General features: G+C 41.3%; 2 protein-coding genes across 2 annotated transcripts in view; one reads left to right on the top strand and one right to left on the bottom strand.

Annotated features, from left to right (window-relative positions):
* Positions 1-3,264: 3,264 nt before the first annotated feature.
* On the top strand, positions 3,265-16,898 carry vti1b (vesicle transport through interaction with t-SNAREs 1B). The gene is made up of 6 exons (XM_039741220.1): positions 3,265-3,671; positions 5,934-5,992; positions 9,088-9,273; positions 13,733-13,906; positions 14,677-14,738; positions 16,369-16,898. Exons 1-6 carry the CDS (start codon positions 3,575-3,577, stop codon positions 16,466-16,468), a joined length of 678 nt encoding a protein of 225 aa, XP_039597154.1. The 5' UTR covers positions 3,265-3,574; the 3' UTR covers positions 16,469-16,898.
* Positions 16,882-20,097, bottom strand: part of arg2 (arginase 2) — a 34,785-nt gene continuing 31,569 nt past the window's right edge. Inside the window, exon 8 of the mRNA XM_039741219.1 lies at positions 16,882-17,577. Within this exon, the coding sequence (XP_039597153.1) occupies positions 17,372-17,577 (206 nt within the window). The 3' untranslated portion in view covers positions 16,882-17,371. The remainder of the gene's footprint in view (positions 17,578-20,097) is intronic.

The following is a 20,097-nucleotide window of genomic DNA, read 5'->3' as shown; positions in this document are numbered from 1 at the left end:
CCTATCCTGTATATATTTAAGTAACCACATTGTGTGTGTGTGCGTGTGTGTGAGAGAGAGATTGAGAGAGGAATGAGTGAAATGTTTTCAGAAATTATTAGCCAATCTGTATACAATAAAATGTCTATTTTTGTCATTGAGTGTATCATTTCACTGTTAAAAGAAAGACCAGACTGCCAGTTGCAGTCTTACTATTTTGATTTTCAGACATTGGTCAAGTTTTTGTCTCAATAATTAATAATAATAATAATACATTTTATTTAATAGGCACGTTTCTTAGCACTGAAGGTCACAAGGTTACAATAAAATTAAACAACATTAGTAAAATTAAAACAAGCGAATGATAAATCAATATCAATAATTAGCAAACAAACAAAGATAACTGGCAATAACAGTGCAAAATTCACAATTGGTATGCCAGTTTGAAAAGATAAGTTTTGAGGGCAGTTTTAAAATGTGTTATTGAATTGAGCTGACGAATATGAGAGGGAAGAGAATTCCCGAGTTGAGGAGCACTAGGAGAGACGCTCGAGCTCCCAGAGCACTGAGTCTGACGTGTGGTACAGAAAGTCGAGCTGCAGATGAGGATCTGAGTGAGTGAGAAGAGTGCAAGTCTGGAGGAGATCAGTGAGGATGTGGAGAGCTTTAAATGTTAAGAGCGGTATTTTGTATTGTATTCTGTAGTTAACAGGGAGCCAGTGAAGTTGAAAGAGAGTAGGTGTAATATGTTCAGTGGATTTAGAACAACAGGTTATTATCCTGGCAGCAGAATTTTGAAGATGTTGTAAGCAATGGATACGTTTCTGTGGGATTCCAGATAGAATAGCATTACAATAATCTATACGTGAGGTGACTCAGGCATTAACCGATACTTCAGTACTGTGTTGTTTAAGAACAGGACGAAGTCTAGAAATGTTTTGGAGATGGAAGAAGGCAGTCCGAGAAATGTTACCTATATGGGAGGAATTATTGAATAATAATAATAATTATTATTATTATTTAATAATTGCCATTATTAGTGTATAAATGGATATAAATAATTGATTGCATTTAAAAGATTTGCCAAAATCTCTTGTATGTAAACAATACCATTTTAAACGTTATTGTTTTTTCATTAGAAAACCCAGTTTTGACATCTACCTGTATTAGTTTAAATGGCACTTTTGCCACTCGCAATATGGCATATGTGCTGACTTATCATGTCGACTGGGCAACACAATGAATGCGGCGTCTATCTATATATGTCTATGTTCACTACTCGATTCATGCTTCCGGTCCAATCCGCGAGTGTAGCAGACATAGTGCACATGTACGGATCAAGCAGGCACGGACAATGGAACAGTAAACTGAACTTCACTCCAAACAATCATAGATTGTAATTCTTCAATTTAATGGCAAATTTCCCCTACTGCATAGGACTTTGAAGCTGACCAGACAGTATCAGATTCTTCCAATAATACGTAACCCCACAGCAACAGATCTTGGCCAGCAATTCTAGACCAGCAGTTTTAGAATGGTTGGTAAGCATAGGGGTTAGTGTAATTTGCATTAAGTATAAACGGTTAAGATTAGGGGTAACTTATGCTTAGGGGTTAATTATTATCACGTACTGTAGACATGTGGTGACGCAACTTCTGTCCTGAAACTGCTGACCTAGAACTACTGGTGTAGACAATAATGGATGGTGGTGTGGCTCTGCAGGTGGAAACATCTTGATTCTTCCATCAAAAACCATGCTAATTATATACTGTACTGAACTATTGCTATACAGGATTTCCCTTTTCTGCTTCTGGAATATCTCTAATATTAACATCTCCTGGATCCTGGTGTTCCTGGTTTATTTTCCTAAACATCCTACTTAACATGTTCCACTATCACATATATTCTGCTGTCTCTGGAGCCATACACTGGTCGCTGACACCATCCACATGTTTCCCAATTATTTTCACTGTAGAAATTAAACCAGTGTGGCCAAACCTGAGTCGTGCCATCCACACTTCTTGCTTTCTGGATCTTCTTGTAAAGTGTCTAACCTGAATAGACTTACAGAGCCTATAATGCCACCTTCCAAGTGTACTTATCCTGTCATTTTCTAGTTCCTACCTTCTTAATTATGAATTTGACCTCTTCTTTACTCAAGTCAACTGCCATACCCATCTTCAATATTTTAAGTGCTTTTTTGAAATGACATCAGCTCTTTCATTTCTATACAACCTGACATGAGATAGGACCCAGCAGAGCTACCGCTAAGCGCAATACAATACATCTGCTCTTCTTTTAGCTATGACATGCGACCTATAGACAGGAGTTAAAAGTCAAATTCTAAACTGACACAAAGGTTGCATGCTGTAGTGAAAAGCAATCGCTCATTTGGTTTTAATTATCTGGTCAGGTCAGGTTGGGGAGCTTGTACTGGTACAGCATATTGCCGCACCCATCACACGACAAAACACCTCAGGGTCCTGGTTGGCATCAGGCAGGCACACAGTCCAGTCCCACCCTTTGGAAATGACTGTCTATCTGCTGCAGCCAGGTGTTCCATGGGCGAACCCCTGGCCTGGTCCAGCAACTCGGGTCTTTAACAATGAGGGTCCTACAAGCCGGATCACCCTTGGGGAATTACGCCACATGGCCATAGTGTTGTAACTAATGTTCCCTCACAATGCAGGTAATGTGCCTCTTTCAGGACTCTGTGAGCAACACAAAGTCAAACCAGCGGCACTCATGGATTCTCCAAAGAGACATAATAAATACCAGAGGAGTCCAGTCTTCATCTCAGGTCACTGTATAGCGTCCATGTCTCACAACCAAGTAGCAAAACAGGAGCACAAGGAATCTAAAGACTTGGGCCTTCGTCCAATAACAGAAGATATCAGGAGCGCCCCACCACCCTTTCAAGCGACCTCATGACCCCCCATGCTCTCCCAATCTGTTTACTGACTTAATAGGAAGAGTCACGAGTAAGTAAACCTCTCTCTTTGCAGACAGGCACACTGCTGACGGCTGTGCCTATAAGGTGCAATAAAACCGTAGTAACTATTAAATAGCCCATTTGAAAATGTGTTGCATTCAAGATAGTTATCAGGTTGGATTACATTTAATTTTATATTTCAAATACCTGAGCACAGAAAGTACATGCAAATCCAGGTTTGAAGTGGTAGTTGTACAACAGTAGCACCAACTACTGCGTCACTGTGTCTCCCGCAAGTCACAATCGGCTGTCATGTCGCCTCCGCTGTGGCTTGGCCCGTCTTTCTCTTGTATGCTGCGTCGCTAGGACTTCAGTTCCCATCGTGCACCGCGGCGCAAACCTAGCCAGTCCTCGCTCTGCCTCACACTTAATATAATGCCTGTGCAATATTGAACTACTTCTACTTGAATTTCAATTCGGAGTGCAACCTGATCTAAATCTGATTATTCCGCCAAGTCTGTTTTTACTGGAATTAAAGACGGAATAAAAGGACACTACCTTGATTCACTCGGATGTAAGGACTGGCGCAGTAAACAGGTCAACGTTCATAAAATAACCTGAGGTAATCCAAGCCGGAGTTGGAGTATCGGCGTTTCCATAAAGATGTCATCGGAAGAGTTTGAGAGAATGCACGAAATGTACACATGCTTGTACGAGGAGCTCAAATCACTGCCGGAGCGCACGTCGCGCTGTCACGGAGGTGAGTGTTAATCGCCCCAAACCGCGGCTCCGGTGTCACCGATGCCCGTACGTGCGGCTCAGGATTCACCGGCGCATTTGGCGTGTGCGCCGCTGATCTAATCTGCCCAAATCATCTGCAATAACATATTGTAAAAGGATTAGCACCTACGGCATAAGGAAGTGCAATTACGAAAGCATCAGGGTTTATTCTCTGTTTATTAATTTAAAGAAATGTTCGACCCGCATTAGTTTTGAAATTGCCATATAAGTAAAATCTTCAGGATTTGCAACTTTCTTTCTTTTTAGACAGATTAAATTTGCCCTTTACTTAATTCCGATATATACAAGAACCGATATTTGTGTAACACTGGGTCCAAAGCTAAAAACAGTTCGGGTTGACACACATTCTGGTCGCACTCTCAGTTCCTCTTTACTTTTACGGTAGAGCGCTAAACGAAGTTTTTAAACGATCGTCAGAAATGTACGGTTTTTGTTAAATGTTTAATTCGGCGGTGTTTTTTTTATTAGTAAAGTTAGGGAACACCAAATACTAAGATAGAGAATAAAACTCCAGGGGTGATATATTAGCGACTTGGATTTCGACAAAACAGTCCCCAGGTCATCAGCAGCACCGTTAGGCGAATTTTCAGCTGTTATTGGGCTGGAAATATTTCCGGTACCTGGCAGCCCTGCGAGTCCCAAGATACAGATTCGAGCTGTTGACCCGTAGAGGTCCGCTCCGTTGATGCGGTTGTCGCTTTCAATGATACGTCAGTGATGCTATGCGGTACGCCCTGTTCCACTATGATTAAGATTAGAGTTTTGGGAAGATGGATAAATACTTTGAAGTACCAGTAGCCAAGAATTAGTTATAAAAAGTTAAATACAAATGTTTAAGTACACTTGCTATACAAGTAACAAATACTGTACAAATAATACAATCACAGTACCTAGATGGTACATGTCAGTGCTGTGAGAATTGTGCAAATAATATTACTACTAAAGTGACTTAATGTCAAAGTAAAATAAAATAAAGTGACTAGGCTTATGCTGATAGCGTAGTAATGAACAAAACAAGGGTTATCTAGTAATGGCCAAGCCATGAGATCTCAGATGTATGTAGTGTATAGCTAGTACATCTCATATAGCTTATGAGCAGAGGAGTATCAGGTTCAGAGCTTCACCACCTCCGGCCCCTGTTGTACAGTCTAATGGCTCTGGGGACAAAGGATCTCTTGTATCTGTTTACATTGCAGTTCTGTGATAGCAGCATACTTCTAAACAAACTCTGCATAATTGTGGGGGTGTATAGTGGGTGATGTTCCCTGTCTATCATGGATAGCAGCCTGCATAGTGTCCTCCTCTCTGCAACTGTCACCAGAGAGTCCATTTCCATTCCAACCACAAATCTTGCTCGCCTGATCAGTATATCAATACAATCAGCATCCTTCTTCTTGAAGATAACCCCCCGGCACACCAGAGCATAGAAGAGAGTACTGACAACCACCGACATCTGCAGCATTACCTGACTGGAATAACGGCGACCCTCCAGTACACCAGGTGATGATAAAGTGCCATCCAATTGGCTGTTCAGATGGAGCCCCAGAGGTGTGCATCTCCAAAACAACCTGATCTGACAAACCTGAAAACTCTACTTGTTATTTTTGGCCTGAGTGCTGCACAAAGAGCTCTGAAGCGATATGCAGGCATTCATTGTGCAGTCAGAGAGGTGAACTTGGCCTGAAGAGTGGGTGACCCTGCATTACACAGGCAGTCCATCCAAGCCATTGGTGCACTCTCTCGTAGTGTGGAGGTGATTCACAAATCCACAGTTGAGAACAGCAGTCTATGTTTATTCAAGTTGTACTTGAATAAACATAGATTCAAGATGACTCTGTTAGAGATACAAAACAGTTACAGCTAATTTAAAACAAGAACGAAGGCTGATGCCCTGTATACAAAATGGAGAAGCTAAGCAGATTGTTTAGCCACTGCTCTGGTCCAATTCTGAGACAAAAGACAGCAGTATGAAGTTATAGCCTGAATGGTCCTGTCACGGTTATGACTGTTTGATCCCATCATTCAGTGCTCCTTCAGTACTCATCAGAGAGACACGGCAGACAAAAGCAATGTCAACTAAGCGTAGACAATATCCACAATTTTCATAATGAAATCAAGCAGCAGATCCTACAATGGAAACAGTGGATGGACGTATTTGGGTGTGGATTTGTGTGTCAAGTGTGCCAATCACTAAATTCTGTGCTGATTTCATTTCTTACAGAGGAAAGGAAGAGGCTGATTCGAGAGTTTGATGAGAAAGCAGACGAAGCGGTGGAGATGGTAAGTGGCAACTGACTGTGATTTGAGTTCACTTTTCTGGTTGTTTCTACACTTAACACGCAAACATTTAGCAAAATACAAAACAAACTTTAAATTGTATATGTAAGGCAGTCAAACACCTGGCTGCGCTGTAAGATGGCTGTACCGACGAGAGCTCCGAATCATCTCAGCAAAAAGTTAGGCTGAGTGACTTGTTTTTCTCGTCATACACATTTCATTGTATGATGACCCTGTGTTAACCTATATATGACAAATAAACCTAAACCAAACCAAAAGGTTGACAAACAAAGTGTCCACTGAGACTTTATTAAACACGGCTGAATGCTGCCCAATGTTAAGTGTGTCCTGGCCTAGTTGTAGTCCTCAAGCAGCCCAACTCACAAGACCAGTATGTCTCTCTATTATATAAAAAAAATATCCTGAGACGAGGCAAGACTTTGGCCATGAGATTTTTTCAAGTCCCGCCCTCCTCTCAACCATATTCAACTACACACACAGTCCTCTCACCTTTCATTGGTGTGAATGCTTTTGACAGGCACAGTTCTTGCTCCTTCAGTTCTTATAATTTTTCACGTTTTCCTCACTTTAAGTTCCCAATTAAAGAAGACTTATTATGTCCAAATCTTATTGAAGAATTTTATGATGAAGGCTTATCAACAGAAGAAATGAGTACATGGGCAATCCTAGCACTGAGAAATGATGAAGTCAAATGAATTAACACCAAAAATGATCGGTTGCACGGCAAATTGGTTAAATGCATATCAATAAACTGTGCTGAAACAGTTGGTGGTGATCGTGCAGAAGATGAAAACATCAACTTACAATATCCCGTAGAATATTTACAACCATTAACACTGTCTGGTCTTCCACCGGCTGATTTACTGTATTAAGAAGGATGTATCCAGGAAAGGTAATGTAGTACATCTTCAGGGGATAACATTAGACAACAAAGGAGATCTTGATATGCCATTCGTATTAAAATGTTAACAGTTTCCCATTAGATTAGCTTTTGCAAAGACAACCACCACACAAACCGCCAGATGCTGAATCACAGAGGATAGGCCATGTTTAGGTCGCATCACTGTGAACATTCCTGAAGTGCTTATGGAAGCAACATCAGCTCATGAACTGTGCATGAAATGGGTTTCCGTGGCCCAGCCGAAGGTCATTATGTGCCAGCTGGAGTGGTATAAACCACGGTGACCTCCAATGGACTCTGGAGCAGTGGGTCACACTTTGCTATCTGGAAGTCTGATGGATGAATCTGGTTTGGCAGATTCCAGGAGAACACTACCTTCGTGGTATACTGCATGGTGCCAACTCTAAAGTTCGTGAAGGATGGGTTATGGCAGGGTTTGGGCTAGGACCCTTGGTTTTAGTGAAGCTGACATTTATGCACCTCAGTCTGTGAAGGCCCTTTTGTGTTCCATTATGAGTGTGCCCCCTGTGCACAAAGCCACATCCATAAAGACATGGAGGAACTCGAGTGGTCTACACCGATCCTTAATATCAACCCTACCTGACATCTTTGGGATGAAATGGATCACCAGTTCTGAGCCAACATTAGAATCTGACTGCACAAATGCTCTTTTGGCTGAATGGGCCCAAATTCCCACAAACACACTCCAAAATCTTGTGGAAATGGAAGAGTGGGGACCAAATCCAAATTAATGTCATTGGTTTTAGAATAGGATGTCCAACAAGCTCATAGAGCTGTAATGGTCATTCGTCCAAAAACCTTTGGCCATTTTTGGCAGCGTTTTAAGTACTTTTTTTTTTCCTCTCTTCTTTGAAAACACTGAATGTTGATGGGCAGTGATGATATCAGTGCCACATTCACTTGTCAGCTCATTTGTAAGAATTGGTTCTTAATGAACAATCAAGTCTTTGCTTCCCTTTAGCACTCAGAGTTGTTTGCACCCGTGTCTGTACTGCCCATTGCTAATCATCAGCATTTAAATACAACTCTTAACATCTACAACAAAGGTTAAATAGTGACTCCTGAAATGTAAAAATTTTAAAAAGAAAACAGCCAAAGAAATGTAATGGTGCGGATGGCTGGCAGCTCATCCCAGCTGGGACACCTCTGAGATGAAAGGATGGGGGAAGGCAGCTTTTCCAGGACACTGCCTCCCCCAAAACGCTAGATGGCAGCTCCCCTGGAGTGTAACGTTGCCCTGGATTCCTGCAGGGCATCCTGGGAATTGGAGTTAGGTATTTCAACCCTGTTGGGTACCATGGGTGCCGGCAGGAGGAACTGTGAGAGGACCGGAGGAGCCATACCTCATCCACAGCTCGGAAGTACTCGCGAGTCAAGAGGACGGGAGCCCCAAAGTACTTCCGGGCTGAAGAAAAAGCCAATTCTCCATCTGACCCAGAAGTACTAGCAAGTCACGTGGGCAGAAGGACAGAAGCACTTCCGGGTCAAGGACTATTTAAAGGACAGCTGGAGACCCAGCAAGGGAGCCAGAGCTGGGAGGTGTAGGACAGAGTTTGCTGGGAGGTGTGGAGGAGAGAATACTTGATAGTATTATTGTGTATTCAATTGCCTGTTTATTGTGGCTGGGGTGCTTTGGAGGCACTGCTTAAAAGAAGAATTAAAATACTTAAGAGTGGTTTTAACCTGTGTCTGTTTGTTGGGTTTAAAGAGGTGACAGTGACCCCTAGCATCCTTACAGCAAGCATTTAACATTATGCAAAGAACATCAATATTTATGGATTTCTTACAACTGTTTGTAGGCCAGATAACAACACCACGAGATCAATTAAAATGAAGAAAGACACTGTGATTCTGAAACTGGTTGTAACAAAATGATGTCCTCCGGGACTGAATTTGAAAACTACAGGTGCCGAGTTTTTGATTTGTTCATCTGTGTAATGCTGCACTTACCTTGGTCACCATCTTGCAAACTTCACTTTCTGTTAAAATTTGGGCCCTCGTCAATGTAGCTTGGCTCACAGTCCTGCAAAGAATAATGAGATGCACAGCAGTAGATAAGTGATGAATTCATAATTGAAGGTATGAACTAGTAAATCCTAAAGAGAGGATAACAAATGGTGTCTGCCTTGAATGACCATGGTTTTGTTTGTCTCAGGTTGACGGCATGGAGCAGGAGTTACGGACGGCCCCTTCTTCCTTCCGCAACCCCATGATGTCTAAAATGCGCATGTACCGGAGAGACTTGGGCAAACTGCAGCGGGATATCAGGAGCGTGGAGGTCAGCACCGGAGTACGAGGCGAGATCAAGCATGGCGTTTACACTGTGGAGAACGAGCAGAGAGTAAGTGAACCACACTGACAAAAAAAGCACTCCTTCATTCATTTGTCAAGCCAGGTCAGAGTCCGGAGGCTGCCCCAGCAGTACTGAGGGTAAGAGAATTTGCAGGCCACAGTTTGACACGTCACAGACACGCGTAACCTGATTTGACACTCGCACGCACATGCAAGTAGGAATTTCACTGTAGTTTGTACACACAATAAGGATCTCATAAACATTAGACTGAAACATATAATTTGAATCCACTAGGTGGCAGTAATACTCCATGACTACATCTTCCAGCAGCCACGCATGTCCAAGAATAATATGCACCCATTTCTCCAAACCTACTGTATATACTTATGTACAAGTCGGGTCTTGAAATCCAAAAACTCAATCATAAAATCAGACCCCGACTTATACGCCCATTCAAAAATGCAACACTTAATTTATTTATTTTTTTTTTTTACATCTTCTTGCCTCCTCCAGTCTCTCATCGGTTTCTCAAGACGCATCAAATTTTGTAGGAGCAGCGCAGTTACCAATTTCTTTTACTACTTCAATGGCGTTTAATTTAAAACCAGCTTTATATTTTCTTTTGATCGAACGCTCCATCGTAGATAAGTGAAGTTCTTACAATAAAGGTGTATGAGGGTGTGAGATACACAAAACCGTGCAAACGTCGCTTCGGAATAGTTCGGGTATTACTGTGTTGTCATGTAGGCACAATCCATAAAAAAAAAGGCCACGTGCTCTGTGGTTACTCTCTCAAGTGGGTGTTGGCATATCGTAATCTCTTGGACAAATAGCATGAATTTTCTGCATTCGACTTATACGACCGACATTATAAAATACTGGAAATTATACGGTAAAATCAAGTCCCAGCTTATCCGCGGGAGAACTTAAACACGAGTATACACGGCAATTCAGTATTTCAACATTTACCTGTAACATCTATTCAATAGTAGCCTCAAAAGTGGTAAAGATGGCTGCCTTAACTGATTGTGTTAAGTGCAAACCGCTGGCTCAGATGGAGTTCTGCTCTGCTCTGTTCTGTGAGGTGGCGTAAGAAGTGTAGCCGTACATTGACATGAGCGAAAATGGATTGGCTTTTTAAGGGAATAAAGGACCAACACAAACTACTCCTGATTTGGGACATCTGATTGTCATGTCTGAAATGGACCAGGGCAAGTGAGGCGACAGACAAGACTTACTTTGCTGACGTATAGCAGAATTAATTCAAGTGAAGTGATAAAGTACATCAGCGCTTCACTAATAATTAAAACAAGACGTGTTCATAAGAATCACAAGCTTACTTAGGGTTCACAAGAAAAAGACATAAATAAATACTTTTAAAATTCAAATAATCTTATTCAGATATTCCATTACTATTCTCTTGTGAGAACATCAGTCCAGATCCTGAATCCCTCTGCCTGTAACCTGCAGACCCAAACTACCCCCACCATCGTTAACTGCAGCTCCTGAACTGCTACCTCACTTGGTACCCTGCAGCCCACCACACAAGTGCTTCTATACTGTGCATCCCCCTTCTGTGGTAGATCTCTTTCCTAAAATCAGTAGATTTAAACCTAGCTACACTCCGGACCCTCTACCCCTGCCATCGGCCCTGCTCTCCCAATGCTCTGTCTTCTGACATGAGCGATTACTCTTCTGTTCTCATTTGCTCCCCCTCTCTTATATTGTGGCCACCCCCTGCAGAATGTAGTTCATTGCGCCTCCCCGCTGCCCCTGTAACTAACTGCACACGGGCGATCAAAGGCACTTGCATGCAGTCTCCTTGTCTGGGACAGCTAAGCCACTGGAGAAGTGCACCAAAACACACACACATTAAAATCACCAAGTGAATGGATTCAGTAAACCACCCCAGGACTCGACTTATCAGAGTGGGACACCAAGTGAGTAAGAAGCCCCTGATCTCGACAGTACTGTTTCTAATGTTTCTGAGGACAGGGTACACTTGCTCTGAATGTGGCCTTCTTCCGTCTGGTCCATCGACCTGCTAGATTTCTAAAGCCACAGTTTGGTTGTGTTAAACTGGTTATTTGGAGTCTGCTGTCTTTAAGTTTTGCTATTTTTTTGTCATTTCACTTGTAGGCATTCTAACTGCATTATTTACTGTTTTCACTACTGTTGCTTATGTTTTTTGGCCGCCATTAAATTCACCAGAGTAAGTGTCACAAGAAAGGCACTGCTAGACACCCGTCTCATTTTTAGCACTGCTCTGACGCCATGCTGGATGGACTCACCGCCCAGAGCCTTCCTCCAGGCCCCTCCAGCGGCGCACCTCTGGCTGTCAATTAACATCCCCCTCATTGCCAGCACAGATGAGCTGCCCCTCTTTTTATTTCCTTTACCTCATCAGCCTTTCCTTTTCTGACATTAGTTTCTCCTCCCTTTCCTTTCTGCAACATTTTCAAATTCTTTTTTGCAGAGTTTTTTTGTTTGCCATGGCAGCTTCCAACCGAGAAAAAGGAAATAGTGAAGTCATCTTACTAATCAGTACACAGGCCCGCTGAAAATGGATACAACTAAGTTCAGTAAGCCAATGCCGAGGAAGGCAGGAAAACAATAACTGAGGAACTAAACAGAAAGCTGCTCCACCACCATGAGCAGGCCTTGCGTGGCCTTGAGAAGCGATTGAGAGCGTTGAAACTTAAGGCTGACCTTTTGGAAAGACCCGTCGTGTGATGCACTGAATGGCTATCCTTTTCATTGTAAAGATAGTTTTATAAAATCACTGTTAATAGACTAAAGCTGCCCCAGGTATCCCATTGTTGTAAGTTGTGGATGCTAGAGGCGCTGTTGCTCCGTTAAACCCACCAGACAGACGTCCTGGACACACGTTTAAAAGCACCAAGAATAATTTCTTTATTAATTTTCTTAAATAAAGTGCACAAAGCACCAAACACTCTACAATTCTCCAATCAATAATCAATAATACAATAAACACAATCCTCCACTCCCAGCAGCTCTGTTACACATCCTCCCAACTCCGGCTCAGCTTGCTGGGTCTCAACCAGTCCTTTAAATAGTCCTTGACCCGGAAGTGTTCCTTCTCCGGGCCAAATGCCACCTCCTACTTCCTTAAGTTGCCTGGAAGTACTGCAGGCTTCCCTCCTTGTGCCTCCGAAGTACTTCCAGGTTGTAATGACAGTAGGAGTCCCCAGGTTCCTTGTGAGCTCCCCCTGGCAGTACACACGGTACCCAACCGGACTCTATGTCCCATGATACCCCGAGGGAATCCGAGGAACCATTTCTGTCCAGGGGAGCTGCCATCTAGCGTCCCGGGGGATGTAGTGCCCTGAAAAGGCTGCTGTTCCTCCTCCTTTCTGTTGAGGGACGTCCTGGCCAGATTGAAATGCCGGCCGTCCATCACAAAGTAAACTGTGAAAGATCTCCTCTCACCAACAATTACATACAATTTTACAGAAAAAAAATAGGTAAAGGATATTTCCACACTGAAGAAAAAAAAAAGGTTTGTGATGCAAAGTTTGAGCCGGTCTGATGACTGCTACATAGCCAGCCACGCACCCTTCTGCAGGAATCAGATTTTCTTATTTTTTTTCTTTCTGCAGATGTACAGAACTTGAGTAATTCACTCCATTTTACAGAAGCCCAACTCACTAAAGCAGAGGGTCCTGAATCACAGTCTTGGAGGGCCACAGTGGCTGCAGCTTTTTATTCCAACTAGTTTCCTAATTAGAAGACAGTCCATGCTGATAATGAAACTTGGTATTGAACTATTCAGCTTGTTAATGATTGCAATCATCCAAGAGCAATTTTGAATTGCACTGTAGAGTTTCCTTCTGTGAGAACATTAGGCACGTGTTTTGTGGACCAGAATAGATTTAAACTTAATGGTCCTTCCAATTCCCCACTCATTCATTTGTAAACATTTTTTATCACACATTCTTGATGGTAAGCACGCTAGCTGGAGAACTGCTGGTTTATTGGTTGTCTGCATCTCATTATTAACTAATGTCTGATTCAGAAAACAGGCAACAATTAAAACTTAAATGCAGCTTCTAAAAACTAAAACGGGCACTTAAGGGTTCTGAATGGTAAACTAAAACTAAGCCCAAAAAACATATTGATTTAGAAGTAAATAAAAGAATTCTAATTAAGAAATTGGTTAAAGTGAAAACCTGCAGCCATAGAAGACATCCAAGACTGTAATTGAGGACCTCTGATCTACAAAGTAACTAAACTTTGTATTTGATGAATGAAAGCACTAACAAGGCATTGAGTTAAACACCAAGATTCATTATCAGCAAGGACCGAGTTCTAATTAGGACACTGGCTGGAATGAAAACCTGTAGCCACTGCGGCCCTCCAGGACTGTGACTGAGGACCCCTGCACTAAAGATTCACTTGTCACCACTAGAGGGGGCTGCAAGCTGAAATGCCAGACACACATTGAGATTGTGGATTTCTGCTACTGCTTTTTGTTTTCTTTTTTTAGACAGAGTTACAGTCGCAAAGAGCCTTACTCCTCCAAGGCACAGACTCCTTAAACAGGGCCACAGAGAGTATTGAACGCTCGCACAGAATAGCAGCCGAAACTGACCAGGTTGGAACGGACATCATCGAGGAGCTGGGAGAACAGAAAGAGCAGCTGTACCGTACGAAGGACCGGGTGAGTGTCACTTGCATATACAACTCTTTACTGATAAACACATTAAGACGTCTAAACACTGACATGTCGAGACATTTTTAATGTACGCTTATTATCTATAACAACTTTCTGTGTGAAGGACATACTTGTCCATCTCATTACTGCATGTTCTGTGCAAGAGTGGGGTGTCCTTCTCAAGGTTTCAGAGGCAGACGTGGTGCCATTTTTGTCTTTTCTGTTTTAAACAGTGAGGGTAGGTGTAGGCAGCTTAAGTTAAAGAGTGTGGAAATAAAAAAGAAGCCAAGACGAAAAAAGGCAATTCAATATCATAGGGAGTGGCAGAGATGCCTAAGGGGACTCCCTCTTGCAGCAACATCCCCCTTAAACACAGTAAGAAGGGTGGCTGCTGATGGGGACTCATTCAGAAAGGGAAGAATGGTTACGGGGCAACCAGAAAGAAGGGGTTTACTAATGATGATGAAGAGGAGAGTATGCATGTGGTGCGTTTTGCACACAATCACTTAGAACAGCAGCAGCCAAGCACCCCCTAGGGAGGCAGCTTATTATTTTAGTGTCAGACTGAATGATCTGAAGTGCTACCTGACAAAGGAATGGATTACAGATCGTTAAATTACACGGGACCTATTTGACAATTGCACAAAAGCAAAGTACATTGCAGAATTCTAAATATCAAAGGAAAGTACAACACAAAATGGTTGAATAAATTGTCAAATTTGAATTCTACCTGATTCTGTCTACCGAGTGTTTTTTAATTTTTTTCCCCCTTTCAGCTGGTCAATACTGGCGAAAATCTTAGCAGAAGTCGTAAGATTCTCCGATCGATGTCCAGAAGGTAATACACTTTCAAGTGGTTTTCTCTTTCTCAAATGAGGTTTTTTCTTTTAGCGAAGTCTTCCTTTACACACAACATTTCAATATAACCTGAACTTAAATACGCACTTTGCTTTCCAAAAGTACACCCTCTTCCGTGCCGTTTTACTTTTTTTTTTTTCACCCCTCATTTTGATGAGCTAGCCAAGAGTTGTGTTCACATGGAAATCGTTACTAAACTGCAAGGCCATGGCCCTGTGGCTCACAGCTACTGGAGGGTTAATTCAAATCACTGCCAAAACACCATCAAACTGCAGCTTGTATCTTCTCTTTGTTTTAATTTTCCATCCACATATTTAAAGAATTCTGTATTACACGTCTGCAACTTAGTTGGGGGTTAGGAAAACACACACTGTGAAAGACTGGTAAGCCCCTCAAGGGTGGGTTTGCATCCGGCATTTAAAATGTTGTATTCTAAAAATGGATGCGCTAAGAGTCTGAATGTAGAAGAGGAAAAAAGAAATCTCAAGCAGCAGTTTTAAGACTTAAAATGACAAAATTAGCAAGTTCTACTCATGCTTTAACAATAGGTGGGTGTAGGGCTGAAATATGTAATCCACGTTTTACACTAAATAAATATTAAAAAAACACCAACAAAACTATCACACCACCCTACGGTATTTTGTAAGCCACAAGGCACAGACCTGTATTTGTTAGGGTCTTGATCACTTGAGACAAATCTTTATTCCAAGTATGGGAAAACATGCTGAGAATGTTACCATTTTTAACATATCTTGTCCTTTAAGACCTACTGTATATAAGATGGTTTCTATCCATTTGAAATTTTACATGCATGTTCAGCATTAAAATTTTAATTTCCAACAGATGGTACACCACAAATGTTACACTGCTGTTTGGAATCCTGTACCACTTGTTGAGGCAAGAGGCAAACTAAAATAACTTAAAGGAAAATTTAAAAAGAAAAACAAAAAAGAAAGAACATACAGTAAAGTGAATGACTGGAGTACTAATCCAATTCAAGTCCATTAAACATTCTGCTATCCTGTCCTCTGTAAAGCAGAAAAATTGAAGCAGGAATAAATCAAATTCCATTAACAGCCGTATACCTTTTCAAGAACCTGAATTTGAGAACCCCACGGTCAGACCATTAGCTGCTCCATTTGGTATGACAGTCAGTAGGCTTCAGTTTGATCAGTACTTTCACTGTAGTCTTTTATTTTTTCCTATAATTTTATTTTTATATAAATGTTTTTTCATCAAGTTAAGTGTGTTGGTTGTGTAAGCCGTCTGTTGGAATTTAAAATGCAAGATGTTTGGAATTGTCATGTCAAGAATCATGGAAATTAATGTGCATGTCGTAAGTGACATCATAGGATTGCCAGGCTGCAGTTCCACTCTGTTGAATTAATGTCGATTAGATGACGCTTCTGCACTTCAGTATAAACATGAGACCAATGGGCTAGCTAGTGTCACAAGATTACTTGTTAAACCCGGCCACACCAGAATGGCAATTGTAACATTAATTGAATTGTAGATTTGTTTGGAGTTCGATATTTAAAAAAAAAAAAATGAGCATGGTACAAATTTACCTGTCATTCGGTAACGTATCTTCTTAATTCTGTCACTTTCAGGATTATGACAAACAAGTTGTTGTTGTCTTTCATCATCATCATGGAGCTGGGCATCCTTGGAGCAGTTGTTTACCTCAAGTTCTTCCGGAATCACAAGTAGGAGAAAGGGTTTTCATGTTAGATCTGTTACTCCTTTCCGGGCCCACTTAACCAAGTCTCAACTGCGAACTGAAACCCAGGGTCTGATTGATCAGAACTCTGGATGAAGGACATTCCAGTGAGAAGCATTTGGCTTCTAGTTGACAATATAGAGTTGAAGGATTTTAGGAGCCACAAGCCCTTGCATCTTATGGTATGCCTCAGAATCAGTGGGGGTCTTGATTGAGGGACTAGCAGTAAGAAGTAATAAATGACCTGCACTTCTGACTTTATCAAGTCTCTTACCTTGGGTGTACCTTTAAATTCTTTTTCTTAAATCCTGTGCAAGTAACACACTGTTATTTTTTTTATTTGACAGACTTTGTGTAATTGAGGCCATAAAAAATGGAATCCAACAAAAAGTACAAACATTGATTAAAATGACATAAGTAGTTCCATGATTTATTTCTACATAAATAAAATATTGGATTGCAGAAAGAAAAGTCATTCAAACTCTATGCAGTAACCATCAGTAGGTGCCGTACGGGTACAGAATAAAACAGCTCTTTGCACTTTTCTAAGGATTATCATACCGGCAGTTTGTTATCTTGTCAGAGAAACACGGTGAGTAAGCACTCTGTACTAAACCACCACACTGCCCACCCAAAGGAAAAAAATCAGGTTTTGGATTTTTTCAAAATGGCCCATTTTCCTTGTACCTCTTGACACACAAAATATTCCATAAGTTTGATAACATTTTAGCATTATAAAATAGACTGAAAACTTCTCATTGAAAATGTACAATGAACTTACAAAGTTCTTAAAATAATTCAGAAACTGGCCATGCAGTTTTCATATACAGTCAAAGAAAGTGCTTTTGGAAAGCTGAGGAATGCGCAGACATGTACAGCCAAGAAGATGTTCATTAGAGACAAACTTTCTGCTCATCCTCCGCCTCGTAAGTTGTGTTGGATGGTGGAAGTTTGTCAAAGGAAACGTGTGCGCCTTCTCTGGTCTGACCCAGCGAGGATGCAATGACGTCGACAGCCAGGCTTGCTGTGGACCCCACAGCCTCCTGAGATACGCCCAGCATGGGATTTACTTCTACTAGGTCCATTGCGGAAAGCAAACCTGCAAAGAATCAGAAGACCCAATGCTGAATATGCAGATATGGCTCAAACAGTCAGTACTTTTCCTTTTTACCTACTTCATTTCATCCTTCGAAAGCGATTTTCTTCTATTTTATTTTTCTGTACTCGGTTGCATTTTTTTTTTCTTTATGCTGTTTTTATACCTAATGATATTTATGTGATTTTTTTTTTTATTTTTGATGAACAGTCTACAACAGTTACTTTGCTTGTTGTAGCAGTCATTACCATGTGTTAGATAAGAAGGAAAAAAGACAGTTGTATCCCCTCAGGAGAACAAAGTTGATAAACTTTTAAGGAATGCTCCATCCAAATCTTTTATATCTTACTTAACCTACGTAGTTTGTAGTGATGGCTGAGAAAAATTGTGAAGTTTTTGTGCAGAACAGAGATAAAGTTTCTGCTATAGCATACGTCTATAGAGACCAGTCCTGGAGAAAAGGCACACAGTACATATATATGTATGTATGTATGTATGTATATATGTGTATATGTGTATGTGTGTGTGTATATATATATATATATATATATATATATATATATATATATATACTAGCAAAATACCCGCTTTGCAACGAGAAGTAGTGTGTTAAAGATGTAATGAAAAAGAAAATGAAACATCTTGAAAATAACGTAACATGATCATCAATGTAATTGTTTTGTCACTGTTATGAGTGTTGTGTATATATATATATATATATATATATATATATATATATATATATATATATACACACACACACATACATACATATACACACAAACATTATATATACAGTATATATCTAATATCTATATCTCTCTCTCTGTCTCTCTATCTATATATATATATATAAACTGCTCAAAAAAATTAAAGGAACACTTTGAAAACACATTAGATCTCAATGGGAAAAAGAAATCCTCCCGGATATCTATACTGATATAGACTGGGTAATGTGTTAGGAATGAAAGGATGCCACATCATTTGATGGAAATGAAAATGATCAACCTACAGAGCCCTGAATTCAAAGACGCCCAAAAATCAGAGTGAAAAATTATGTGGCAGGCTAGTCCATTTTGCCAAAATTTAATTGCAGCAACTCAAAATTTTACGCAGCACTTTGTATGGCCCCTGTGTTCTTGTATACATGCCTGACAACATCGGTGCATGCTTCTAATGAGATGACAGATGGTGTTGTGGGGGATCTCCTCCCAGATCTGGACCAGGGCATCACTGAGCTCCTGGACAGTCTGAGGTGCAACCTGGTGGCATTGGATGGACCAAAACATAATGTCCCAGAGGTGTTCTATTGGATTTAGGTCAGGAAAGTGTGGTGGCCAGTCAATGGTATCAATTCCTTCATCCTCCAGGAACTGCCTGCATACTCTCACCACATGAGGCCAGGAATTGTCGTGCACCAGGAGCCACTGTACCAGCATAGGGTCTGACAATGGGTCCAAGGATTTCATCCTGATACCTAATGGCAGCCAAAGTGCCTTTGTCAAGCCTGTAGCGGTCTGTGTGACCCTCCATGGATATGCCTCCCCAGACAATCATTAACCCACCACCAAACTGCTCATGCTGAATGATGTTACAGGCAGCATAATGTTCTCCATGGCTTCTCCAGACCCTTTCACCTCTGTCACGTGCTCAGGGTGAACCTGCTCTCATCTGTAAAAAGCACAGGGCACCAGTGGTGCATCTGCCAATTCTGGTATTCTATGGCGAATGCCAATCGAGGTGCATGCTGCTGGGCAGTGAGCTCAGGGCCCATTAGAGGACATGGGGCCCTTGGGTCACCCTCATGAAGTCTTTCTGGTTGTTTGGTCAGAGACATTCACACCAGTGGCCTGCTGGAGGTCATTTTGTAGGGCTCTGGCAGTGCTCATCCTGTTCCTCCTTGCCCAAAGGAGCAGATACTGGTCCTGCTGATGGGTTATGGACCTTCTATGGCCCTCTCCAGCTCTCCTAGAGTAACTGCTTGTCTCCTAGAATCTCCTCCATGCCCTTGAGACTGTGCAGGGAGACACAGCAAACCTTCTGGCAATGACACGTATTGATGTGCCATCCTGGAGAAGTTGGACTACCTGTGCAACCTCTGTAGGGTCCAGGTATCGCCTCATGCTACCAGTAGTGACACTGACTGTAGCCAAATGCAAAACTAGTGAAGAAACAGTCAGAAAAGATGAGGAGGGAAAAATGTCAGTGGCCTCCACCTGTTAAACCATTCCTGTTTTGGGGGTCATCTCATTGTTGCCCCTCTAGTGCATCTGTTGTTAATTTCATTTCATTTCATAAAAGGTGTCATTTTGCTTGGCTTTTCTCCACCACAGCAGCTGAAACTGATTAACAACCCCCTCTGCTACTTAACTGACCAGATTAATATCCCATAAGTTTCATTGACTTTATGCTATACTCTGATTAAAAAGTGTTCCTTTAATTCTTTTGTTTGTATGTATGTATGTTATATATATATATATATATATATATATATATATATATATGTGTGTGTATATATATATA

The sequence above is a fragment of the Polypterus senegalus genome, chromosome 18 (genome assembly GCF_016835505.1).
Source record: "Polypterus senegalus isolate Bchr_013 chromosome 18, ASM1683550v1, whole genome shotgun sequence".
NCBI lineage: Eukaryota > Metazoa > Chordata > Cladistia > Polypteriformes > Polypteridae > Polypterus > Polypterus senegalus.
Note: the sequence above shows the minus strand (reverse complement) of the source record. Positions and strands in the feature narration are given on the sequence as shown.